The sequence below is a fragment of the Eucalyptus grandis genome, chromosome 3 (assembly GCF_016545825.1).
Source record: "Eucalyptus grandis isolate ANBG69807.140 chromosome 3, ASM1654582v1, whole genome shotgun sequence".
Taxonomy (NCBI): Eukaryota; Viridiplantae; Streptophyta; class Magnoliopsida; order Myrtales; family Myrtaceae; genus Eucalyptus; species Eucalyptus grandis.
The window spans coordinates 27,451,182-27,477,814 of NC_052614.1; the positions used below are offsets into that span (position 1 = coordinate 27,451,182).

Here is a 26,633-nt window from a genome sequence, read left to right on the forward strand (position 1 = left end):
CCCAACCATCATATAAAACTTGAAACACGTACGCAATCATTAGAGTAGCCTCGAACAAAGTTCAGTTCTTATATAATCAAATTAGCGAATTCAAGGTCCCTTTTTCGAAGGAAACAGAGTGTGCACTTTACCTAATCAGTGAACCGAATCTAAGCAACGATTGGGGACCAAATCCGTCGAGGAACTTTTGGATTGTTTTGGCAGTGAAGATCGGAGCTGGTAGTGGAGAATCGAACGCGAATTAGATTCTTTTCGGACTCTTGGATCTGAAGACAGTCGAAAAGGATAAACTCAGTGCGACGGTGAAATGGCCAACGCGGCTAGCGACAGCCACTGGAATAAGCTAAGAGACGTCAAAAAATGCGATTCGAATCCACAAATATCTCCTCAAGAGACGATTATTATGCATCCTGTGCGTATGTATGATGCCCTGTTTCCTGGTATGGTTGTCGTTGAGCTCGACGTGGCCAGCTCTGGAGCTTGACTGGTGAATTCAAGGCGACAAAGAAGGAAATCTCTCCTTTTTTTTGCGATCAGAACCCATTCTGCCAGAGCCAAACTTCTAGAAAAAACATTGCGAGAAATGAGTTGAGATAAATTAACCCCTTTATTTTGTTACTTTTTTTATTTTGTGTATTTTCATTTGTTTTCATTTGTTCATACATTTGATAAATAAAGTTAAAAAATACCTACATGGCCGATTTTACTTGAATTTCGATTATTAAAAATCAGGTGTGAACAGTCATGGTAAATTGATCCCATAACATTTTGATGACAAATTCCTTGGAGCCTCAAATTTCAGGATTTACTCAAAGCTTTTTCATGTGCTAGAGTGGGAGATCATCTCGTCGAGCTACTGGTTTTTCTCAACATCAATTCAATTCATCTTCAGCTTCTTCAAGTGGGTTAGATCAGGAAAGCTTCGCAAGGAACTGCACCATCCGATCACAAGCTTTTCCAGTGATTCCAATCTGTCAAGACCTTCAATCTCAACCAATTCTGGACAATACCATAGTTTTAAGTCCTTGAGATTTTTGAAATTAGATAAGTTGGGCAATGTCTGAAGAAAGGGACACATCAAAAGCTGCAAGCGTCATAGATTCTTCAGTCTTTCAAGCCCTCTGAACTTGCTTGACTTGCACTTGAAAACTTCCAAGCATTGCAACGATGCTAAACCTTCAAGCCCCTGAATATCACAAATCCGATTGTTGAATAGACTTAGATCCAATAAATTCTCCAAGTTGGAAAGGTCGACAACTTCAAGAAGATTGCAATTCCTAATTGTGAGTTTCCTCAAATTAGAGGGTAGCTCTTGAATCTGGCGTAGGTTCTTGCACCAAATGAGTTCAAGTTCTCCTAGACAACGAAGCAAACCCCCAATTGAGCTTACGTCAGTAATACTTGGAAGTTCCACACGCAATGAGCTGTGAAAAACATGGGGTTGATGCTCTGATCTATAGTAGACAAAGGATTTATCGTCACCTTTGGCAAAACATAATGTTAGATTTCTTAAACTCGAAAGGTTAAGCAGGTCGAGGATCTCTGAAACTTCTTTTGCGGCAGCAGTTGAGGACAAACATACATTTATCAAACTCTGTGGAAGCTTTGGTACATGCTCCACACGAGTTCCTATTAATGTCACATACTTCAGGAGTGGTAGTCTCATAATAGCACTGGGAATCATCTCTAGCCGCGCGCAATACTCTCCATAAATTTCCTCAAGTTTCTCCATCATCCCAATAGCCTCAGGCAACTTTTGCAAGTGATTGTGGTTCATCTTCAATAGTTTCAAACTCTTTAGATTGATAATGGTATTTGGCAACTCTGTGATGCCCGTGTATGAGACATCCAGCTCAGCTAAATATTGTAGCATTCCAATCGAGTTGGGAAGTGTCGTAAGCTTGCTACACTGCTCTAGAATTAATATTTCTAAGGATGAAAATGCAGAGAGGTCAGGAGCTATGCTTAACTTGTGGCACTTTGACAATCTAAGGATCTTCAATCTTGTAGCCACCTGTAAAATGATTATGGATATCCAATGAGTTTAATTTATTGACGTTTTGTGGGACATAAGCAAATATATCGACTAAAGAAGCAATCCACCAAAGTAACCTTATAAATACTTTGTATATGCATTCCTAACTTAAGCCAAAATCACTCTGTCACACTTTTTTCATATCTTTCAATATTGTCCCCAACAATAAATTTAAAAAAAAAAGATTTATTCTCAAATTACCCCGGTATCAAATAATAAAAAGTTTGACAAAAAATAAAAATAAAAAGATAGAATATAGCCAACATATCTCCTATAAATTATAGCACCCCTTTCCAACTTCATTATCAAATTACCGATTTTTTCCCAACTCTAAACCTTACAACGTTTCCTATGTAAATTTATCTGCTAAATTTCAATATATAAAATAATCTTACATATGTTATGAGTATTAACTAATTTATATTTGCACTTTACTCTCTCTTTTTTTGCTTCATTTATTAAACCTTTTGAAGATTATAATAGTCATTTAATAGCATTGATGTTCTTATGAATCAGTTTGCATGTTCAATTTTACTAGCCAATTCTTATTATGTTGCTAATTTCTCTCTATTGTTTGGTTTTTCTTTGGCATTGCATCCTTGTATAGCATAGGTAGTCACTACTTATATTTCACTTTAAATTTAAACATCTATCGTGACAACTAGTTGATGTAATTAGGAAACTCAAAATAACATGACTGTTTATAAATTGTTCTTTAAATAGTAATGAAGTCTACATATATTAAGCTATGACATTTATTTTATTAGATGATCTAACAATCCTACAAATTACAGATATCACGAAATATGTACGAATATCTAATCAAGTCATTTCTTTTATTTATTGTGCAACACAAAAATGTAGCAACTAGTAACATAGAATGTACAAATTACAATGCCCTTTAATCATGCAACTACCATCAATTTGAATTGAAGAAAGCCATCAAAAGAAGAATTGGCATAAATGGTAAAATATATATATCAAAACTATAAAATGTGATGCACATTGATGACCATCAACCAGATCATAACACTTTTTTTTTTCTTTTTTGGGTAAGTTAATTGTTTGATTAGGTAAAAATGAAAAGTGCAATCTTGAAAAATCTACATAAAAATTCTCTCCATTAACACAACAAAATATCTATGAACACAATATTGAACCAACAAATAAAAGTGGTCAAGGGTAACGGTCTTTCTGTTGACGAAAGTGTCTTCAATGGGGGATATATAAGTAGCATATCTGTTCAATCACATCTATGATATAAAATGTAAAGTAATTGTTTGATTTGATGTTCTTTGGTGAAAGCACAATAGTTAAGTTTCAAACCTATGCAATGGGGGATTGGTGTCATAAGCCTTCTTCAAGAGCAAGATTTGTTCAATGAAGTAAGCCAATAGACTATTAAAAATAAATAAATAAATAAAGGATGACAGTCTACAACCAAAGAAAATACAACATGTTAGCCCAAATTATTTGTGCACACACACCTTGAGCTGAGTCCAACCACCCCAGTGTTCATCTATTGTTCCATCTTGTAGGTCAAGAATGATTAGATTTTTTGGGCAAAAGTTGGTTGCCTACATTTCTTCTGGACAACTATACCAAGCAAGCCATCTCAATTCTGCAAAGAGATCCTCAAAGTCTCCAGAGAGCGTCTGACCCATCATTCGGAGAAATCTAATATTTGGCACTTTGATAAAGTCTTCTGATGTCAAAACAAATTTTTGGAGAGACCAGTTAGATCCCGTATAGAATTCTGATGTCAAAACAAAGCTTCGGAGAGACGGTTAATTCCCATATAGAATGCTGCAGTGTCGGTTCCCTAAATTGAGGAAAGAATTGGTTCAATGCTAGGAGTTCCAAATAGTGCTTGAATTAAAGGGAAAACAATCCGAGAAAGATTTCTGCAATGAAAAAAAGTAGACGAGGGTGCACTAAGACTCATACCTTCTTTTGCTGGGCAATATGAGGACCTTTCGAATTCAACCACATCCGATAACCCTTTCTTGGGTCTTTGCAATTTTCGTCGTAGACAATACTCCTGCCTAAGTCCTTAAGCTGATCATGCATCCATAGTAGATTGTTTCCTTCAATCTTCACTAAGGACCTTAAAACCAGAACATCTATCCCTTCGTTTGGAAAAAATCCACAGTCATCCCACATGTAATATGGATAGCTCTTATCTTGTCCAGCTAGAAAACAAGCAATATCAAGAAATATCTGTTGTTGATGATAATCTAATGCCTCATAACTCAACATTAACTTGTCCTTCACGTCCTTGTGTTGAGAATATTCCATCTTTTTCAATGTATCTTGCCACACTGCTTTATTTTTTTTTCCACATAAAAATGAGCCAATAACTTCCATAGCCAAAGGAAGCCCTCCAGTTTTTGCAATAATTGTCTCAGATAGACTCAAGAATGTATTTGGAGGAGAGTTGCTTCTAAAGGCATGCTTGCTAAATAGTTGAAGAGCTGTGAGATTGTTGAGTTCCTTAACTTCATAAATCAAACAACGTTCAAATTGATCTTCAAATCTACACAAAATACTTCTGTCTCGGGTTGTAACAACTATCCTACTTCCCGAACCAAACCAATCTTTATTTGCTGCCAATGCCATAAGTTGGTTCTCATGATCTACATCATCAAGAAAAATAAGAACTTTCTTTTTACAAAATCGATTTTTGATCACATTCTTCGCATGATCAATGCTAGAAAGTTTAAATTCTACATCACCAATGATATCAAAGACTAATCGCCTCTGCACATTTAATAGACCAGAACCTTGTGATGCTTCTCGGATATCTGAAATGAAGCTACACCTGTCAAAATTAGTAGATAGATTGTCGTAGACAACCTTGGCAAGAGTTGTCTTGCCTATTCCACCCATTCCCCAAATACTGAGGAGCCTTACATCCTTAGATTTGACATTTAGCAAATCTACTACTTCATTCACCGATTCGTCCATGCCAACTAAATGATCATATATATGCACACAAGATACCTTAAGCTTAACCGACACTTTCCGAGCAATCAAATGTGCAAGTTCTCCATGGCTGTGTTAGGGAAAAAAACACTATCAATTGAATTATAAGATTGGTGGCAAACTTTTTCGCTTGCGAGATGAAACAATTACAAGAAGTTACGAAATTGACATTGGACCCAGTAAACAAACAAATAAATACATGATTCATTCTAGTTTTGTTCAATCTAGGATGATAGGTAATCCTTGAGTCTCGAGACAATGGAGTGTAGAATTCAACGCGATATCCATCACAATTTTTGGTCCAGAAGTAAGAAAAAATTGTGCTCTTCAAATCATAATCCGCCTTCAAGCAAAAGAAACATAGAGAAAAGGGAAGATGGAGTTCAGGGAGTTAACATACCCTGTGTTCTTGGTGTCCCAACCCTTGATTCCGGTAACTTCCTTGAGCGCCTTTGCCCAATGCTGCACAATCTCGGCCCCACGTTTTTCTTTATGCAGAGTTAGTGCATCCACATACACTTTGGATTCAAGCTTCACATCAGAGGGTTCCACGTCATAGAAAATGGGCAAAACCTCCAGTTTGTTGGTTTTCCTACGCTGCATCATGTGTTCCAGCTCGCGCATGCACCAACTACTAGAGGCATATCCTTTGGAGAAGATGGGGATGCAGATTTTTGAGTCATCGATGGCTTGGAAAAGCTCAGGCCCAATCTCTTCACCAATGTCAATCCCCTGCTTATCTATGAAAACACTAATACCCTTATCTAACAAAGCATAATAGAGGGTATCTGTGAAATTAGCGCGAGTATCTGGTCCTCGAAAACTCAAGAACACCTCAAACTTAGTTCCTAATGAGCCATGACTTGCGGATCCAGTTTCCGGAGAAGAGCTCATTTTTCTTTTCATCTCAGCTGCGTCTGCTAAGATTTTGAAAGCAAATCACAAAAGATTTGACATGCTTTAACAGGAGTCAACGAGCGATGGGCAGGTAGGTAAGCAATTATCAGTTTCCATTCCCATCCGGTCGCAACATTGATCGAGAGAAATTGCAGATATATGATTGAAGGATTAAGATATGGCCTAAGCCCCACCAGTTGTCTGGTGGATGGGAAATTCAGTATGGTGCATTTCGAACAAGTTTATATTAGTTAAGTTCTGTGAAATTTCGATTTCCAAGGCTGGCCTGGGGCCCACCAGAGTCAAGTCTAAGTAAATCTAAAATTAAAAAGGCAGGTTGACGTTGGTGCATTGCTCTAGAAACGTTATATTAAATTAAATGTGATGATTAAGTTATGTTTTTTTCTAATTTATTGTAAAGTAATATGTCTAGTTAATGTTAAGGGAAGCAAACCTACTATTATTCTTGGATGCTTTGAGTGGCCTGATCGTTACGGTCACGAACAAAGTGCTCCTCTTTCGGAGTTACTTTATTGTACTGTTTTTGTCAAAAGCAACAAGAAAAATACAACCTAAAAAAGCTGGATTGGTGACTAGACATCGATTTATCAACTATACACACCGTTCGATATAGAGAATTTCCTAGAATGAAAATGCCTAAAAATTTCAAACACATCAAGATTATTATCGAATAATATCAAATTAGGTATTCAATAATTGCACATTAGGTAACGAATAATCAAATCAAATTGGTTTGAGAAATTACCTAGATTGAAGTATTTGTTTCCAAGAATCGGGACCGGCGACAGGGAGCTTTATGGCGATCGGTGAGGAGGAACGTCAGGAACAAAGCAGCAACGATGGCGTTTCAGCAAGGACACAGCAAATTGCAGACAGGTTCGCTAGAACAGAAGATGCAGCGGCGAAGGTTTGTTGGTCGGACTCTGCTTGGCGGCGGCGGTGTGGGTTCCATCATTGCTAGCCTGCTCTGGGCAACCTGCGAAAGGAAATCAAGCGTAGCAGAGGAAACAAAACAGCTAGCGTGGCGTCAAGTGAAGCCGGGATGCCGCCCGGAATCACCGGAAAACGCCAGGGACTGCTGCTGTGGTGTGTTAGAATAAGTCGGCAAAGCTGCTGCCGCGGCTGCAGCAGGACGTACTGAACGCGACGAAGCGTGCCAGCAAGCGAGGTAGAGGCGCAACGATGGGCAAGCCGGCAGCGAGCGCGGTGACTGATGAGGGGCGGCGGCAGTGGCGTTCGCAGAAGTACAGGAGTCCAAGATGAACACCAGCAAAGAAGGTCTCGAGAATTTCGACAAGAAAGTAAACCAGAGACCACCGAACGACAGCAGCAACAACGCCGAGAAATTAAACCCCACCGGCGAACGAGGACAAAGCAATCTCCCCCTCAGTGTGTCCTTTTCCAGTGTTTTTTTTTTTTTTTTTTTTTTGTGAACTATTGAATATTGATCTCCCCTTTCTTGTTTTAAGATAATCATATATTAGTCTCAATATTCCTTTGCCTCTCAAACCTGACGGAAAGCTCCCAGAATTTGCTTGAGATACTCTTTATCTCTTCTTTTTTAATTTATTGTTTTTCTTTGTCGTTTCCGTCAATGTATACGACGGCGTTGCATTGATGATGATGTGCTTGGCTTGACTGGGGAGTGTGTTGGGGTTCGGATCGAGTCCGGGGGAGATGAATCGAGTCCTGAAGGCAAGTTCTTGGAAATTTACTTCAGAGAAGGAACAGACGCGGGAAGAAGTGGAGAGGGATAATTATTAAATTATCTTAATTGGGATTCCACCGGGATTGATTGACCTAAAGTCACGGCAACCGAATTGAGTGCCCTCGGTCTACTCGGCCGATTCCGAAGAAGATGCAGAAAAGAACATCACAACAAGGAACCACCGGCCACGGTGGCTCCACTGGATAAGACTCTGCTGATCCTCAACGAAGAGGTGAAGGGTTCAAAACCCAGGGGAGGCAATAGGTGTATTAAGTGTGACTCATGGGTGGTGGGTCATTGCCCAAAGTGTCGCTTGGGGTTTACGGCGCGGTGTCGGTTGCAAACCCGGTTCCTCCCAATACCAAAAAAAAAAAAAAAAAAAACATCACAACAAGGAAGCGCAATTAGACCCACCCCGCAAAAAAAAAAAAAAAAAAAAAACAAACAAACAAATAAACAAACAAGGAAGCGCGAACTTGGATTGCCGATTTTGAAAAATCCTTTTAGACTTGAATAATTTTACATTTTTTTTATTTGTCATATTCTAATTCTCAACTCACTGTTAAACTTTTATTATACTTCTTTACGGGTATGAGAGTTGAATCCAATATCTAAAACTAAACATCTCAATTTCCAAACTCTTGAAAAAGTGAGGGAATCGATTTTCCCACTTCCTCCATTCTCAAGTAGAAAGAATGGTCCAGTGGTTAATCACCCTTGAAAAGTGTATTATAAAATAAGGATTATCTTCAAAATAATTCATTTAAAAATGACCAATTATATATTCAATTAGCAAATTTGAGGTTTTGGAAATTCAACTTTTCATTTGGTTTCTTCATACGTATCATGAAATATTCGCTAATGAATTTCTGTGATGAAACCTTTAAATTAAAGAGGACATGTACCTGTAAATTCGCCGCCACCACTGCTGCAGTGTTGTCTCTGCTCTACGAGTGTCCTTCCACGCCCGTCTCCGCGAGCGCGAAGAAAAATTGGGGAAAGAAAAGAAAAGGGGGATCGGGCTCACAAGGGAAAAGAACTAGGCCAAAACAAAATAAAAGAAATGGGCCGAGGAGAGAAAATAACGGAGACGGCTAAAGCCCGACCCAAACAAACCGGGTCGAACTGGCTCCATTCCTCTTTTTTTTTCTTTTTACTATTATATATTTTTGTATTCTCATAAATGACAACCTACTAGACCTGAGGTGTCAACAGTCATGATCAAACTGACTCTATTTCTGCAGTTACTTTATTTTGTACTATTATTAGTCAAAAGCAATGAGAAAAATAAAATAAAAAAAGTTTGCTTTGTGACAATTTAGGTTACTTTTCAATTTAACTAAACATGCATTTTAATAGAAGAGTGGGTAATACAGTTATTTGAAACTTTGTTAATTTGTCTTCATTAGGTTTGATCATTTGCTTATGTAATTAAAAAAATTACCTTTATGGAAAATGAAATAGAACCTTTTACATACTATTTGTTTATGTTGGTTCTTTTGTCCTCCAAAAAATAAAGTGATATGTGGCCAAAAGGAAAAGGATGAAGATAATGTTATAAAGAAATGAAAAGGAAAAGGAAAAAAGAATTATATAAAGATGAAAGTGGGATATATGTCAATTTAAGAGGGGCCACGTGTCAAACTTCACATAGGCCTCTTGATTTGCACCAAATAACTATATAGTACTAGATCTTATTAAATCAGATTAGATTAGACTACAAAATAAAATAAAATAAAATAAAATAAACAAAACAACCCAAGCTTGAACCGAAAGAACTAATTCTAAATTATTATCACTTATTTCAAAAGAGAAAACGCAGTTATTTAATTATTATCTTTTTTGGAATTAGTAGTCGGATGTAATCTCCCCTTTCGTCCTTAAGAAATTTCTAGCCAATCTTCCTTAAGAGTTGAAAAAAATATATAAATCTCACAAAAGAATCTCAGAAAAAGATCACTTCTAAGTTCTAAGGTGGTCAAATGAAGGAAAATGGCTGCATATACCTCGCTCGATAAGGATGTATTATGATCTACACTACAAATGAATATTTATGTCAATCCATATTAATTAAGTTGTTGATGTCAATAAGTATATGGAATGGATGCTCGTACAAGTTATTCTAATATTCTTTTTCAAAACCACACACGTTTTCAAGAAAAAGGAAAATGAAAATTGGAAAGCGTTTTCAAATCAAAAATATTTTCAAAAATGAAATGGCTAGTCTTCATGTAATCTCATGAAAAAAGATCAAGAAGACACTATAGGCAGGCCAAAGTTTTTATTGGCTAGAAGGCAGGCCAAAGTTAAAGGGGTAGCAAATAAACAACTTTACCAATATATATTCCTTCAAGCCTCAAAATTTCGGATTTGTTGACAAGCTTGCTCAAGTGCTAGAGTGTGAGACATCTTTTCAAGCTTTTTCTTAAAGTTGGAAAAGGATCATCTTTTCACTAAGGATTGGGAAAACCATTATCAAAAAATAGACTTCCTCTCGTCCTTCGATCCAAAGAATTTATAGAGATTCCAATCTATCAAGACCTTGAGTGTCAACCAATTTTGGGTTGTACCATAACTCACACTCCTTAAGATTTCTCAAGTCAGAGAAATTGAGTAATGTTTGAAGGCAGCGACACTCGGCAATATACAAGAGCCGTAGATTTTCCAAATTGGAAAAGATCCATGCACCGGCTAGGCATCAAAGTTTCATAGGCGTGATCGGCGTGAGGAGGAAGATGACCCATGCACGGGTTGGGCAAAAAGGAAGGGAGATGGGCCAGCCCATGTGAAAAGAAGAAAGAGGAAGAAGAGAGAGGATAAGAGGTGGGCCGGGCTTGCACGGGGAGAAAGGAAGAAAGGGGAAAAAGGAGGGCCGGGTAGGGGATTTTTTCTTCTTTTTTACGATTATAAATTTTAATAATAATGATATTTTTTTCTCATCTTTTTCTTTTCTTTTTTTCTCTTCTTTTTTTGAAAAATTTAATAATTACCACTAGTAATGCAAATATTCCTAATGCCAATAAGCGATACAATTAGTTAAAATAATTTTTTTGTCTTGGGTTCAAAAATTAATTACTAATTTTCTATGCGCTTAAATTCTAAGTAAAAGGCAAATTTTAGGTGTCAACATGCAATTTACTGCAATGGGAGGTTGACACATAGATAAGGCGTCTTTGAGCAAATCATATCTAATTTTATTCTTTTCCTCTCTTTTTGCCATTTTCTTATTTCTTAATTTGCTCCTCCTCCACCGTGGTTGCCAACCTTGCCTAGTCACTCACCCACCCACCCCCTTCCCCCCAAAGAAAAAACCCCTTCTCCTCCTGAATTATAAGTATATAACATTGCCCATTTGCGTACTAGGAGGTTGACAACTAAATAAGGAATCTTAATATAACTATCTTATTCTCTTCCTTTTTTTCCCCATTTTCTTATTTCTTGTCTTGCCCTCCTCCACTACCATCGCCCACCAAAGCGACCCAAGAACCGGAGAAAATATTCAGTGGTTCGCAACTTCCACGTCACCTGCCTACATGGCATATACGTTCCACTCATAAAACGACACGTGTTATCTGAAATTCGAATAAAAAAATTACTTTATCTCCCCTAGGGCTAGTTGCGGCGGTAGGCTGAGCGGCCATTAATGGCTCCTCTCTCTTTGTCTCTGCTCTTCTCTCTCTCCTCTCTCGAGACTTGTTGCACAGGTCTTTTCACGTTCGAACATGGCGCTCTTCGTCTTCCTTCCCGGTCCTCACTCACCTCACTCACCTCAAGCCCTCACGCCCTCGTCCTCTTGCTTTTGCGCTCCTTCTTCCGCTTCGACTTCGTTCGTTGCCATCGTCGCCTTTCGGGCTTTGACGATAGAAACCACGAGTGGCTCGGTTTCGATTTTGGGTCAGGCGTGTCGTCACCAAAGCGGAAGAAATTTGCAGCTACTGGGTCGTGAGCCCTCTCGGCCTTCACACGCCGCTCGCTTCGTTTGTCGCCATCGTCGCCTTTCTGGTTCCGGCGATATAATCTGCGAGTGGGTCGGTTTCATTTTCGAGCTCGGCCGCGTTGGCACCAAAGCGGAAGAAGTTTTCAAGTGCTGGGTCCCGAGACCTCTTCACGTTCACACGCCGCTTGCTTCGTTTATCGCGGTCGTTGCTTTTCTGGGTCGGGCAATAGAAACCGGCAGTGGGTCATTCTTGATTTCAGGCTCGGGCACGACGCCAGCGATTTTGAAGCCAAAGCAGAAGAAGCTTGCGATTTCTGGGTCTCGAGCCTCTCCGCCTTCACAGGTCGCTCGAATGTCTTCACTAGACAGTGTATCCCCTTGCCATCGCTACCGGATTCTCTCCCACAAAATGTAAGAATCGCCATGCTACTCCTGTTCACTTAAGGATGAAACCCGTGAAGTATTGTGTCCCAAAATATTTGATGTCTGTGATATTTATGTGTAGTTAGCGTGATTTATTGTCTAAATTTTGAGCCTAAACAATCTAGTTGAGTCGCCCACCATCCATTCGACGAAATGCCTGAACTAGGTTTACTTTCTTCAATTATGGGTTTACTCTGTTTTGGCTTTTTCCTGCGGCGGTCAACGAAGTTTTCTTTGGTGATAGTCCAACGAGTGAGTAGGTGTTGTTCAGTGGAGATGGAGATCGGCCATCATTGATTGGCCAAAAATGAAGTCCAACGCCTTTGGTTAGATTAGAGTTTCGATTAAACTCCCTTGCCTTATTAAGATGATAACATAGATATGATCGACAATAAGAGTTTTTTTTTTTTTGTAGCTAGTAGGTTTGTTGGTTGTGTGACTGCTAATAAGGTTTTTTCTTTCAATATTTTGCAACGAAGTGGATCTGTTAAATAAACTAAAAAGGTTGTTGCTAGTTTTGTTAGAAAGCTTGTTGCTTATCTATTACATTTATTTGTTATTCCAAAACTGTTGCTTGGATTACTTTTGTTGATTAAATTTAATATAATTTTGATTATATGATGTTATTGCTAACAGGAAAAGCTTTTCATTTTGTTTTCAAGAGTTCAGTCCCTGTCATAATTCTTTTGTCTTCACATACCAAAATTTAAGTTTGCTTTATTGGGTTTTCTCTTCAGGAAGTCTACACTTTACTATTGGCTATCATGAATTAATGGGCTCAAAAGTGCTGCTATGAAACCATTTCTAGTATTGAAGAAAGTAAAACTCGTGGATGCAGAGCAAAGCTCTAATATTGAGTTAGCCGATTCATCGAAGGTTGAGCTAGAAGTTGTTGGCATTATCAGGCATAAGATATTGTTCAAGACCAGGCCAAAGGTGATTTTTGTAAGCACTTCTATGCTGCTACTTTTATTAATGACAATTGAGAGTATAAATGATTATTGGAAATGGAAGCTTGATTATTTGTTTGAAGTGATTGTTGCTGAAGATTGTGAAATATTGAAGGAGATCAGCATGCAGAACAATTTAAAGTGACAATTTTAGTACACAATGATTTACTTAGAAATGTATTATGATTACTTAACTGTGATTTAGAAGTTTTTGGTCGTGTAGTTTTAATAGAACTTTCCAAGTATGGTTGCTTCTTGCGTTTCACTGGACCTGCAGTGACCACTCCACAATAAGAAAAAAGATAGCTATAAAACAGTAGAGGCAGTAATGAAAGGAAATGGAGGAAGTATGTAAAATCTATAAGATAACACAAAAACAACAATGAAAGGGCAACCCTAGTGCACAAGGCTCCCCATTATGCGAGGGTCAGGGGGCAGCCTCTATTGTGCACAGTGTTCACCTCTTTGTACATATTGTAAATGCTTTAACTTGTGTTGTACCTCAACTTTTTTTTTTCTTTTACTACTTCAATTTCAGAAAGAGAGAGGTGCTCTCACATAGCTAGGTGCGATTCTTATTTACTTAAAATTTCAGTTTGGCTTAAAAGAATGTCTATTGTTTATAGGATTACAAGGGATCTTATTTTCAGGATTACAAGGAAGTGGCCTTAAGGTTGTTGCCGTGAGACTGGGTTAGAAGCGGGTGTTACAAAGTGTGGTGAGAATACTATTTTACGTCTATTGCTTTTATGAAACCCACTTATAATCCATCATAATAGATTTAAAGTATGCACACAAACACTTTTGGACTAACTTTTATTTTTACTAATATTCAACAGATAATTTGTAGACCTTGGTAGCTAATTTGACTTGCTCTCGAGATAAATGGGTATGACTTATCTCTTTAGACTTTAAATTTGTTTTGAATTTATCTTTCTACTTTAAATGATGAGTTTTTTTTTTTTTTTAGAACTTGTAGAAGTTGCAGAGGATAATGTCATCATCAATAATGTTGATAAAGATTTTGAATTTAAAATTGGCATGAAATTTGCTAATGAGGACGAAGCTTATAATACATACAATGCATATGCAATTTGCAAAGGATTTGGAGTGCGAAAAGGACAAAAGGCAAACAATAGTAAAGGATTATTGCGAGCTTGCACATTTCTATGTAATTGTGAAGGATATTCTCCACCAATCTTACCTCATGAACAAAGAGATATATATAGGACTATGAAAAGAAGTGGATGTAAAGCTTGCATTAAATTCAAAATTGAAGAGGGAGTTTGGGTAGTTGTCAAATTTGAGGATGTTCATAATCATCCTTTTGTTGATGATAAACAAAAGCACTTAATACGGTCATATCGGCATATAACGAATACTAATGGAAGTATTTTGACTTCTTTGGTTGGGGCTGGTGTGAGGGCTACAAAAGCATATTCGTATCTTAGTGGTGAAGCCGGAGGGCAAGAGAATGTTGGCTTTACACTACGGGATTGTCATAATTTTTTGCAATCAAAGAGAAGAGCCTTTATTACTGCAGGGGATTGTCAAAGTCTGATTAACCATTTTAATTGCTTACAATTGAATGGAAGCAATTTTTCTTATACATTTCAGTTGGATCAAGAGCAAAGATTGACTAATTTTTTTTGGTCCGATGGTATATCCAAGCTGGATTATGAAAGTTTTGGAGATGTTGTGGTATTTGATGCTACTTATCGTACAAATAAATACAATATGATATGCGCACCTTTTGTTGGGTTGAATCATCATTGGAAAAATGTTCTATTTGGTTGTGCATTTTTATTGGATGAGACTATTGCTTCTTTTGTGTGGGCTTTGCAATCCTTTTTAGAGGCAATGGGTAATAAAGCACCCAAGACTATTTTCACTGATCAAGATCATGCGATGGCAAATGCCATTAGAACTGTTCTTCCCAACACTAGTCATCGTTTATGTGTATGGCATATTGGGAAAAATGCTACGCATCATATTGGACATCTTCTTGGAAAACCGGGCTTTCGTGATAAATATTGGCACAAGATTTTATATAAGTGCGAGTCAGAATTTGAAATGGAAAACACTTGGAAAGCTATGTGTCATGAGTGGAAGCTTGAGGACAACAAGTGGTTGGATAATATATATCGCCTACGTCATAAATGGTGTCCTGCATTCGGCCGAGATACTTTTTCTGCGGGAATTAGATCCACTCAAAGAAGTGAAAGCACCAATAATGTCTTTCAAGATATGGCATGTAAGACTATGACTTTGTCTGAATTTGTCAATCATTATGAGAAGCAAGCTGAAAAAATGCGCAACTCTGAAGTTATTGATGATTTTGAGTGTGCTCGAGGAATGCCGCGGATTATGGTTGAAAGTAGTGGAATATTGAAACATGCTGCACATGTCTACACGCATGTCATTTTTAGAAAATTTCAGGATGAGTGCTTGCATTCTTTGTCTGAACATGTTCTTAGATCAGAAATTGATGGGCCGTTACACACTTACATATTGGGAGCTGAAAATAGTGAAAGAAAGCATATTGTCCATTTTTGTTCGGGTGATTCAACCATTACATGTAGCTGCAAGTTATTTGAAATGCGAGGATGGTTGTGTAGGCATACTCTATGTATCTTGACACATGTTGTAAATGTTACAAGCATTCCATCAAGATACATTTTGAAGAGGTGGACAAAAACTGCAAAACAAAGTAGTCATTGCAATGATGTTGGAGAAAGCTCTCGTGATGCGGGACAGTCAAAGACATTGCGCTTGAAGAGGTTAATGCAGTTGGCTTTTAGTGTTATGAACAATAGGGCAAATCATGATGTTATGGAGAATATTGCAACTACAACCTTGATGGATCTTCACTCTCGTATTGTGAACAAAATGCAATATCTCACATGTAAAGATGATGTTAATTCCTTGCTGGAAAATGATGAATCTGAATATGCAGCAAATTGTGGAATTCAAATACATGATCCTCTTCGGAGAAGGCCAAAAGGTATACCAAATACTCGGTTGAAGAGTACTAATGAGAAGCGGAAGAGAAAGGAATCCTCATACACAGGAGGCACCTCAAAATAGGTGCGTGAGATGAGAAAAGCCTGTTCTTTCCTTTTTGTACCTCTAATGTGGTTGTATTTAAGTTGTACATGGCATGTTGTAAGAAGTACATCAATTTTTTTCTTTTTGTTTTTTTGACTAATCCTTATGGTTTGAAATTTGTCCTTTTTTTCCTCTTTTGCAGATGAAGACAGTAGTCTTTTTTGTTTGGCACATGAAGACAGCAGCCTTTTTTTTGTAGATGAAGACAGCAGTCGTTAATTGATGGTGTTTTATGACATCAACAAAGAGCAGAAGTTAATTGATGCTCAGCTGATTGAATTCCTCTGTCTTGATTTTAGGTCACAACTTGTCAATATAGGATAAAGCATAGTGTGATATTGTCCTGTGTACTGGAGTTCCTATGCCATGTCTCCATCTAGTGGCTGTTGGAGGAAACGCTTAGTAGTTACTAGTTGGACAATTATTTCAACAAATTGGTGGCTTTTGGTAATCACTTGAGTTCAGTGGATTCTGATTGTGGTCAACCTTCAACTTGGAAGTTGATCAGCCAGTCACTATACTGTATCACATCTACTTTTAATGAACCTTTTTGAATGGCTGTGGTAGCTTCTTGACTACACTGGTTATTAGTGTATAAAACTTACCATATCATCTTCACTACATTTGGTTGAGCGTGCAAATGCATTAAGTTACATATCTGTGGACTTGATTTTATGAGTGTTAGAATCGCCAACATTATTCTTAACTCTTTATTGTGGCTTTAGCTTTGCTTCAACTTTACATTGAATAGGGCGTAGGATTTTGCTGCACTTTGAAGCAGTGGATTCTGCCTTCTGTGCATGGATTAATGGAGTCTTCGTGGGGTATAGGTAATTTTTTCTCCACTCTTCGTTATAGTTATTTGATCCTTTGACCATAAGTATATTCTATCAGAAAAAAAAAATTGCGACATTTGGTGAGTATTCTTCTTTGCATTGAACTCTGGGAATTATTGCCTATTCATCTAATGAAGGCATAGTTTCAATTTAAACATTACAGCAGAGATAAATATAACTTAAACACTTTCTGCCTCAGGTGGGTTTGCTCCTGACTGAGCCTGAAGTGTGAATTAACATTCAATGTGAGGCATAGGGGGATGTAGGGACTTGAAACATTGGACCTGTCCCTTTGATACCAAGTTGGGTTTTTTAATCCATGCTGACGCTTAAGGCCCATTTGGTTTCAGAAAAGATATTTTGATTTTCCTCTTCATAGAAAATAAAACAGAAAAAGTAATTGTTTTCATCTCTTTTTTCCCCTTGACAACATGTTTAATAAGTAAAAATGAGAATCCTTTTTAAGAATACTCTTCAAAATGTTGTTGGTTGTGTATTAGGGTCTGTTTCGTTCTTAGATAATTAAATCAGAAATTCCAGAAAGTTTCCTGTTAATCTAATCAGGCCTTAGGTTGGTAGAAAATGGTTTTGACACTTACAAACTTCTATGTCATGCTCTAGAACAATGGATGATAGTATCATGCAATGCCTCCTTATTCACTTAATTCTTTCATTCTTGCTTTGCTTGCACTTTGGTGGTACATCAGTTTGGCATTTCCTGTTGCATTGACATTTAACTGTATTATCAATAGATATCAGATAGTCTGGAAAATATTTTCATGGAGAATGTCTTCATTTACTTAATTGTTATTATGGCCCAAGTAGAAAAATTTCTATGGCCTTGTCTTTGAGAGAATAAATAGAAGGTCGAATAATGCACTTACCTCATTGTTTGATGTCATTGGTGATATTTTATTCTGGATTTTGGCTGGCCAGAGCTTGTTTTGCTCTGAGTCATTGCCATTGTTTTTTGTTTGAAAGAAATTTGGGACTAATATTTATCCTCTTACTGTTTACTAGATTGTACCTTTTTTTCTCTCAAATTAAATGAGGTATGTGAAAGGGACATTCCTGTTGTGCCACACTTGCTAAGAAAGGATGAGAGATAGAAATTAGTTATAAGAAGAATCCTGATGCCGTGAACTTGTTGAGAAAGCAAGTTTCAGTTAACTGTTATTATGGATAACATCCCTGCTGGGTTCTTGAACAGGAAAAATACTGATGGAAACAGTGATCAGTTGTTTTAATCAGTTTACAATTGACACAAGCCTGGTTTTGCAGTCAGGATAGTAGGCTGCCAGCTGAATTTGAAATCACTGACTACTGTAAGCCTTCTACTGCTGAAGAAAAGAATGTTTTAGCGGTTCAAGTATTTAGATGGAGTGATGGATCTTATCTTGAGGATCAAGATCATTGGTGGTTATCTGGTATTCATCGTGATGTGCTTCTTCTAGCAAAGCCACAGGTTTGTTTTCTGGACCTTCTCATTTTCATGAAATTTCTTCTTCTATATAGTTACTGTTGTTGAACTGTTAATGATAGTGGTGCTTTAGGGAACATAAATGAATTTGTAATCTGGATATGTGGCTTGCATATATGAGTTATTATTTCATAAAGTTTTTAAGCTAAGCTTCTTTTCTTCTCTTATTAAGCATTTAAATTTTCATAAAGTTTTTAAGCTAAGCTTCCCATAGTTTATACTTGATCCATGCTCAACTTTGCCCATTAGAGAGCATATTTGTAACAACTATTTGTTGCATTTCTTCACTAGGCAGATTAAGGTTTTTCTTTGCCCAATTTGGATGTGCGATCACAACCGGATTCTTTCCTACACAAGATAAGAATCCTTACTTTACTCTCGTTCACTTTAGGAAGTTTGTGCCATTTTTTTGGATCTACTGATGTGAACTAATCTCTCTGTGAAACCAGAATCATGAATCACTAGACACCGAGTCCAATTCGTGGTTCACGGGGTCGTACGGCTATATTACTCTAGGTATTTTGATATTGCTACTTCCTAGGTCTTTGCTGTTTTGTTCCAATCTAAATGTTTATTATTCCTAATATATGGAAAAATAGTACAGGTTCTTCTTACTTGTTGCTTTGCTTTCTCTCAAAGTATGTATATTCCTTGAAGGCAGCTAAGAAAGGTGATGTTTACAGGATGGAGCTTGTCAGCGGGAAAATGCCGACAAATGCATCCTTTAGTTTGGATATTGACATGGTCAAATTGGTGGAGACACATATTGAGATGCAAGGTTTGGCTTGGGAAGAGTTGATAGACCCTGCGTTGAGCTTGCTCTTGGCTAGGGAAGAGAATGCAGCTTTTCAAGTGCTCGAAATTGCACTGCAACTGCCCCACAAGTGAGGCCATCATCCTGGCAGGCATGCGATCTCCTTTTCCATGTATTCAACAATAGGATGATGGATAACCTTGTCTGTATTTCCTGATGGTTGAATGAGTAGAAATCTGGCTAGAGTGATGTATGTGGTTATGTCTACCAAGATTCAGTTAGCTATGATGTGGTCTGCATAAGCTGCCTTGTTTTTTTTTTTTTTTTTTTTTTTTTTTTTAACCCAGATTTCTGCTGTCTAATTGCAATCATGGCCGTTATCATGGCCGTTTGCTGTAAGATTGCCTCAAATATGAAAGTCGTTTTTGAGTATGAAGTTTGGTGTCATTCATGTTTGCAAAAGTTCTATTGGAGAATAATTGGTATGATAGCTCCTGAAGAAAATATTTACACTTTACGGCTCAGTTGCCAAAGATTGAAATTCGCAGATCTTATAGCAATTTGGGTGCACTGTGGAGAGTCTCCTCCAAGGAAATTAATGGGTATACATTGATTGATTGGCAACGAGCATTTACATTGTAGTCCCCGAGTATGACTCAGAAATACAAAGCTGGAGCACTACAGAATTTATTTGCAAATTTTCAAAATTGACTCATTTTTGGCTGCTTGACTACTGATGTATCTCTGCTTTTGAAAGTGCCAAATATATACTTGAAACACCAAGTATCCCTGTGTTCTATGAAGACATCACGTTCTTTTCAAAAGTATCGCTCTTTAGATTCTAAGTTCTCACTTTTTACATTCAAAATCAACCGAATCGCTCAAACCTTAAATAAGATTGTAAATTGCATCCCCAAGGACAACTTGATATTTCCTATACGGCATTTTTATTAAGAGGTGCATGAAGGATATGTGTAAAAATAAAGGGGTGTAAGTGGTCATTGGGTTAGAAGTAAAATACATTTGGTACTTGCATAATATTATCCAGGTAAAATTTAGAGACTTCTCCAAGCTCCATGTCTCTGCAGAGAGCAAGTACATTCTACGAGTACATGAAAATCCAGATATGTAGTGTGACGCATGAAAGTTATCAAGTAGCCATATATTTTCGCAAGAACAAGAACTTGTCATACATGATGCAGAGAAACTTCCATGAGCTAAAAGCAAGAACAATGGTCAAGCAAAAATCTAGAACTAGAGCTATAAGCCACAATATGTGATGACATAAAAGGCTGCAACCATATCTCATGGTCTTTTGGAATTGTTCAGTAGTTGCAATGATTGTAACATTCCAGCATATTGAATGCCTGAAAAGGCTGTAATTTCCTTATTTGGTGTGGACACCACCTCACTCTTTGAAAAACAGTGTGATCGTTTGGGCATAGCTCAAGCTTTTATATTCTCTCTCGGGGCATTAGTTGAGACTTCACCACTAGTTGGCCTGCAAGACACCATCAACTTGTCATTGCGCAAAGAAAAGTCAAGTGCTAAAGTCTACGAGAATTAAATGAGAAAGAACTATTCCATAATTGGTGACGGATTGGAACAGAACTATCATTTTATGCGATTTAGTAATCCAGGTAGATGAAACGGTCATTTTATGTTTAGCACACAAATGAAAGAAAGTTTGCACTTACTTTCTCTAACTATGTTCTTCGGATATTTAAGAATACATTAAATGATATCCACAAACGAGTAAACAGACAAGCATCCAAATGCTGCTACAGGATACAAAGAAGGCTTAGGACGAGAAACTTTTCACTTCATCGTTTTCTTTCCACATACTCGAGTAATCAATGCCTTGGACAATCTTGGAAAAGTTAGCCATTTCAGTATCCCGAAGATCCAAACAGATGGATGTACAACATATGTCTCTTCAATGAATTGCAAGACAAGGATTTGTATGACCAGTACTCCAAACCTTGTAAATAAAATTAGAGGTAGAAGAATCCTGTTTGTGCGTCCATTAGGCAATGATCCAAGAAAAAACTCACCCATAAAGAGAAAACAAGTGAATAAAACAAGTTAATGACAAAAGAAACAGTAAAATTAGAAAGGCAAGTTTGCACTTACAATCCACTAAGAATCTTGATGGTATCATAGAACCACTGCAGAGTTACAACAGGTCCAATGAGTATAATTCTAATGGGAAGGCTCCTCATAAACAGATTCGCAACCCCGATATTCCTGATTGCCTGTGGCGAAATTGGAACTTACAGATCAGATCGAACTTTTCTGAGACAGCAGGGTAAATAATTGCTTGCAAACATATACCGGCATGAGACTGTCAGCTTTTTGGTTGTTGATGAAAGCAACAATATTGTTGGCAGGATTTGATATGAAGCTACCAACAGATCCAGCAGCATATCCAGCTAAGCATGTTACCCCGAGTTGTTAAAATTTTGAGCAATCCTCCTTTCTTCTTCTAATAACACCATAAAGGAAATCCACTGAATGCTCAAATGTCGAGAACATCACCATTGAAACTGCCTAGGTACAAAATTAAGAGAGGATCAAAATGCAATAATACCAGGTTTCTCGCACACAATGGTTCAACAACTTGGTGTGAGTTTCCATACTTTATTGTAACATAATATGGACTATACACATTCTATCAGTAAAAGATGCAAGCATAACATGAGGACAAACCAACCACCTATAGACCAGCTCTCCCACCTAACAAAGTTGGGGAGTAAGTTTTTAATGTCACTTAGAAAGATAATGGTCTGCTCTCCCATAGAACAGCATTGAATAAGCAACCGTATATGCCGAAAGTTTCCTGCATCCACATATCAATAACTAAATCCTTCAAAATAACATGATTATGCCCCAAAAGTTTCTTGTGCCCACATATTAAATGGGCACGCAGCTGGTGCTGCGTGCTTCCTTGGCGCAGCTTCAATACCTGCATTACCATCAGCTCCATAAATCAGCAAATACACCAAAAGAATTCCATCACCAAGCGCAAAAAATAACATTAACTCCAAAGACAATCGAATAAGTAAGAGCAAAACTCATTACCTTCTCTGAAATCGCTCTAGAACCTGCGAGGTTGAGTTTTTCTTCAACAACTCTGCTGGTTGTTGTCCAGAGACGAAAAAATTTTACTCCTTCAGAGTTGAAATGTTGTCCATCTTTATCTGTTCTATGGAGCCCACATGGTTAGCACAATATATATAACTATAGAACTTGTTGACAGGAGCATGCACTACATTCTAATGACAGAATTCCCAACCAAAATTCGAGCTATTTATCCTTAAGAAAGAAAATTGGAAAAAAATGAGTTGTTTACCCTCAATGACTTGTTTCCCTCCAACCCTTTAGCCAAAGCATTGGCCCCTCGTGCACCACCATAGCTGTTGCTGAAAATACATCATCCATCAAAATCTTCAATGAAGCAAAACAAAAGCACGCCACTAGGAGCATATCAAACCTGTCACTATTTGGAAGGCTTAAACTTCATCCAAACTTCAGTGCTTGGTAAACATGTTGCAGTCGAGACTTTTCAGTACTTTTCAGTAGGAGCTTCTGGATAGCAGTATTATTCACCAATACATCGCACAGACTCTATCAACAAGAACATGTCACTAAAGAGCTGCTTCGAAAACAAGAAATTTCAAATCATAAGAGGCAAAGAAACACATGTACTAGAGCGCCAATGTGAACAATTGTGTTGTTATTTGCAAAAATAAGCGATAATCGAGTAATGAAAACACTAAAATTGATCCATCAGGCATGGTTTAACATTAACACACCAAAGTCGATAAATCTCATCAGAACATCTGAAAGATATACTGGTGGCTTGCTCAAATTACACTATTGTAACCCAAACTCTCTGCCAGAAAAAATAATCCTTAAACAACCTCTTGACAATAGAAGGTGCAATGCCAAACCATAAACAACCACGTTCTAATCGGTTCCAATTAGGAAAAGCTTCTCATCATAGTCAATAATCACCCCTACTCTCTTCCTCACAGCAAATCAACAATAACGTTAAAACTTTCATACCAAAAGTCACGGCCACAAATACTCCGGCGGGAACGGCAAAGGACGCGACCTGCTTCACAGGAGCCACAACGGCCAGCAAAGAACTCTTCCCCTCGGCCTCCCGATATGCTCTCCGACTCTGGCTGGAATTAGAAGCCAAAGCAGCCATTATCACCAAGCCTCCATACCTGAAAAACCTCTGTTTATTCTGCGACGGAGGCCCTGTCCGTGCACGCAAAGCGCCTCGCGCGCAGTAGCCGGAGCACAGCACGCTAAAGAATTCGAGCTCCGGTCCACGGCTCCGACCCGCAGGGTTAACTGCAATGCCGAAGAAAAATGAATCCGATAGGCGAGAGAGATGGAGGAAGTGGAGGCCATGGACGTGTAGCACGATTTACATGTGCATCGAAGAAGTGCCCATCTTCATCTGCGTCGATAAGTCGAGGGGTGTTTCTGAATTTTCCATGGATTTCTTCAATGATAGAGTCAAGGTCAGAGCCTCGTGTAATGGCTTGCTCTGTTGCTCAGCTTCAATGGGTGTGTGAAGTTTCCTAGTTTTCTTGAACCTGGATTGGAAAAGAACCAGAGAACAGCCGTACACACGAGCAAGACCAGAGATAGCGAGCTTGTTGCGCGTTTTCTCCTTCCTCATCATTTCTGTCGCTGGGTCACACGCGGGCAGCCCCAAGACGCTCTTGTTGATGTTCTGACGGCTGGAAATGGCAAGATGCTGCAGAGAGGGGGCACAGAAGAGCGGCGGGCTAGACGCCACCAGGTTTCCAAGAGATCAGCGCGAGCGCGGATGGGAGAGAGGAGTGAGCTGACGAATTGTAGCCGCCGATGAGACTCCGGAGGTGACGGCGGAGGCAAAGGGCGCTCGGGATCCAGCAGCTGCGACCCAGCGGGGGTCTTCAAGGAGGCGACGTGCCAGACACAGATCTGACCAGCACCTGCGACCGACGGGGGCTTTGGGGAAGGGGAAGGGGCATGGCGAGGCGGAGGTGGAGGTGGAGGCAGTCGGGCGTGCCGGAGAAGGAGAGAGCGTGCCGGAGAAGGAGAGAGAAGGTATCTGCGTTTCCTCTTCTCGACTCGAGAAAGGAGGAGGCAAAAAGCGCTCGAAAATTGAAAAGAAGAGAGAGGTTTTTGAGCGGCAACAGTATTAATTAATGCTTCTGCCGAGTCTCTTTTCTGCCGCAGCAGAGGAGAGAGAAAAATAAATCCTCTGACTTTTTGATTTCTTTATTTTTCAGCCGGTCTAAGTCTTATGACACGTGTCGACCTGTTAGTGGAGCCATCTAGACTTGCGCGCGCCACCTAGGACAATGACGTGGTGATTAGCAACCACTGAATATTTTCTCCTTTTTTCGTGTGAACCATTAATCTCACCTTTCTTGTTTTAAAATAAATATATATTACTCTCAATTTTCCTTTCCCTCTCAAACCTCACGTAAAGCTCCAAGAATCTGCTTCGGATATTCTTCGATCGTTGACCGAGCAATCCTAGCTAGGTTGGGTCTGATCTTTTCCTCTTTTTTTAAGATTTCGTTTGTTTCACAAAAATAAATAAATTTTAAAATATTTTTATAAAAATCTTCACTCATATCACTTAAAATAATTGATCAATCAAAAATATTTTCATTATCGATAATTATTTATAACTTAACAGTTATGTGAATGATAAAAAAAATTATTAATTCATTTTTGTAAATGATATAAGTAATTATTTTTGAATAAATATTTTAAATTATTCATTTTTTGTGAAATAAATGGAGTTTAATTTCATTATTTTTTGTTTCCTGCAATGTGCAAGACTATGATAATTTTTCTTCTTTTCTTCAATCTTGCCATGGCATGGTTGCGAAGACAATCTTGCAATGTTCTATGAAATTGTTTTATAAAGATATTGTCTTTCTCCCTAAATTTACTCTAATCAATTTAATTATTCCACCTTGGCACATCTTCCATTTATAAATTTCGGCCACATACTATAGGCTTGGCCAAAATTTGAATAATGTATGAAAAATGAAATTAACGATGCATTTATTTTGTGGAAATAAATGATTTGGAACATATTTTTCAAAAAATATTGTTTGAATCACTGACAAAAAAATGAATGAATGAAAAATATTTTTATCGTCTACAAAAATGCTTAGACATATACTATCATCGACAACAAAAGCATTTTTCATTAATTAATTATTTTAAGTAACACAAACGATTATTATTTTTTTTGGAAAATATTTTTCAAATATCCAAGAAACAAATAGAGCCCGATATGCAAAATGCGAATTATTGATCTTTTGTTAGGGATTCATAAAAAAATTTATGCAATTAACAACTAATTTAGTTGTCAAAATTTATATGTCAACAACAAATAATTTACCAATACATTTTTACCCAAAGCAAGTTTGCCATCAACAATAACAGCACCATCCGCTCAAATTTGTCATTTTTTAATGCATTTACCTTGTAGATCATAGGGTTTTTTATGCATACAATTATCTTTGTTGGAATGTAAGTGTTTGGAAATAGAAATCTCATAAAAAGATCACTTGTACAGTGTCATATAAAGTCTAAGTATAAGAAAAGAGAATAAACAGCTCCTTCTTCTTTTCATCTTAGTTGCACTTGCTAAAACTCCGAAAGCAAATCACGACATGTAAAATCACACCGCATTTTAAGGGGATTTCACAAGACTTGGACAATGGGAAACGCGGTCTATATGCATTTCAAGGAAGTTGCAAGAACTCCGTGTAAAACAGCAACAACCTATGGTCAGGTGAGAAAGTGAGGGTCGGATTCCATTTCCATTGTGTGGTGGCGTTGATCGAGAGAAATGGCAGAGACGTGGTGGAAGAATTAAGAAATGGCCTAAGCCCCACAATTTGACATAATTTAGAAGAAGTCAAGTCTGAGTAGTCTCAAAATATGGAGGAGAGTGGGATTGGTTGGTCAGTCGTCATCCATTTAAGGTACCATATGGACAGTAAATTCTAAGTTAGAGAATTTGTTTTTTGAGTCGCGCTTTTTGCGCTCCTCATTTGGCTTGAACACTTTCCTTTTTTGTGTTTTGATTATATTATCTCTTGTGGGTCCCACCACTTATGGTATAGTTTAGTGGTCTTTTTTTAGTTATTTGTTCCACTCTTATTTGTTTTTTTCTTCCTTCTTTTTTCCTACAAGACCCGCTTTCATTCTTCTTTCTTTCCACATCTTTGACACCTCAGTTTTCCACTCTTGCAAATTGTCTCTATATTTTCTCTATAGCAGGCCATTCTCTTCTTTTGATGCCTCTCACTCTTTCTTCTTCAGCCACAAGTCTCTCTTGCATTTGCAATCCCCAAAAGAATTGCATACTTCAACAATCCACACCCTCCTCTTCACTATCGGAGGTATGGTTCTGGCGAAAGCTTGTTTATTTTCCCTTTTATTTTTCTTGGTAAAATGCTTGA

At 37.9% G+C, this 26,633-nt stretch overlaps 5 protein-coding genes and 1 long non-coding RNA gene across 12 annotated transcripts; 2 read left to right on the forward strand and 4 right to left on the reverse strand.

The window, feature by feature from the left end:
• Window positions 1-1,093: 1,093 nt before the first annotated feature.
• Window positions 1,094-1,873, reverse strand: LOC120291775 (plant intracellular Ras-group-related LRR protein 4-like). Its single transcript, XM_039309506.1, has one exon. The coding sequence runs from the start codon at window positions 1,871-1,873 to the stop codon at window positions 1,094-1,096; it is 780 nt and encodes a 259-aa protein (XP_039165440.1).
• A 1,598-nt stretch (window positions 1,874-3,471) lies between these two features.
• On the reverse strand, window positions 3,472-7,298 carry LOC120291554 (disease resistance protein RPV1-like). Its single transcript, XM_039309168.1, has 2 exons — window positions 3,983-7,298; window positions 3,472-3,857 (listed from the first exon to the last, which is right to left on the reverse strand). Exons 1-2 carry the CDS (start codon window positions 5,000-5,002, stop codon window positions 3,798-3,800), a joined length of 1,080 nt encoding a protein of 359 aa, XP_039165102.1. The 5' UTR covers window positions 5,003-7,298; the 3' UTR covers window positions 3,472-3,797.
• LOC120291776 (toll/interleukin-1 receptor-like protein) lies at window positions 5,366-5,926 on the reverse strand. The gene has a single exon (XM_039309507.1). It carries the CDS (start codon window positions 5,924-5,926, stop codon window positions 5,366-5,368), a length of 561 nt encoding a protein of 186 aa, XP_039165441.1.
• Window positions 7,299-11,280: 3,982 nt separating the features above from the next.
• On the forward strand, window positions 11,281-12,878 carry LOC108958526. The gene is made up of 2 exons (XM_039309169.1): window positions 11,281-11,994; window positions 12,744-12,878. The coding sequence occupies exons 1-2, from the start codon at window positions 11,369-11,371 to the stop codon at window positions 12,772-12,774; spliced, it is 657 nt and encodes a 218-aa protein (XP_039165103.1). The 5' UTR covers window positions 11,281-11,368; the 3' UTR covers window positions 12,775-12,878.
• A 958-nt stretch (window positions 12,879-13,836) lies between these two features.
• LOC104437153 (protein FAR1-RELATED SEQUENCE 5-like) lies at window positions 13,837-19,512 on the forward strand. Its single transcript, XM_039309166.1, has 5 exons — window positions 13,837-16,043; window positions 16,207-16,894; window positions 18,182-18,365; window positions 18,672-18,896; window positions 19,064-19,512. The coding sequence occupies exon 1, from the start codon at window positions 13,902-13,904 to the stop codon at window positions 16,041-16,043; it is 2,142 nt and encodes a 713-aa protein (XP_039165100.1). The 5' UTR covers window positions 13,837-13,901; the 3' UTR covers window positions 16,207-16,894; window positions 18,182-18,365; window positions 18,672-18,896; window positions 19,064-19,512.
• A 672-nt stretch (window positions 19,513-20,184) lies between these two features.
• LOC104437152 lies at window positions 20,185-24,322 on the reverse strand. Of its 7 annotated transcripts, none has more exons than XR_005549681.1 (6): window positions 23,580-24,322; window positions 22,628-23,499; window positions 22,216-22,556; window positions 21,469-22,099; window positions 21,268-21,389; window positions 20,185-20,635 (listed from the first exon to the last, which is right to left on the reverse strand). It is a non-coding gene; the product is annotated as an uncharacterized LOC104437152 (long non-coding RNA). The 7 variants fall into 7 exon arrangements; XR_005549682.1 differs by having other exon boundaries at window positions 22,628-22,761; window positions 23,203-24,322; XR_005549683.1 differs by having other exon boundaries at window positions 22,628-22,789; window positions 23,203-24,322.
• Between the last annotated feature and the right edge of the window lie 2,311 nt (window positions 24,323-26,633).

Bases quoted from the DNA above. Each gene is read 5' to 3' on its own strand.
- LOC120291775 (XM_039309506.1), bottom strand. From the start codon at position 1,873: ATGCTACAATATTTAGCTGAGCTGGATGTCTCATACACGGGCATCACA.
- LOC120291554 (XM_039309168.1), bottom strand. From the start codon at position 5,002: ATGGACGAATCGGTGAATGAAGTAGTAGATTTGCTAAATGTCAAATCT. The intron at 3,858-3,982 runs GTATGAGTCTTA...TCCTCAATTTAG, and splicing joins ATATTGCCCAGCAAAAGAAG to GGAACCGACACTGCAGCATT.
- LOC120291776 (XM_039309507.1), bottom strand. From the start codon at position 5,926: ATGAAAAGAAAAATGAGCTCTTCTCCGGAAACTGGATCCGCAAGTCAT.
- LOC108958526 (XM_039309169.1), top strand. From the start codon at position 11,369: ATGGCGCTCTTCGTCTTCCTTCCCGGTCCTCACTCACCTCACTCACCT. The intron at 11,995-12,743 runs GTAAGAATCGCC...TTTTCTCTTCAG, and splicing joins CGGATTCTCTCCCACAAAAT to GAAGTCTACACTTTACTATT.
- LOC104437153 (XM_039309166.1), top strand. From the start codon at position 13,902: ATGATGAGTTTTTTTTTTTTTTTAGAACTTGTAGAAGTTGCAGAGGAT.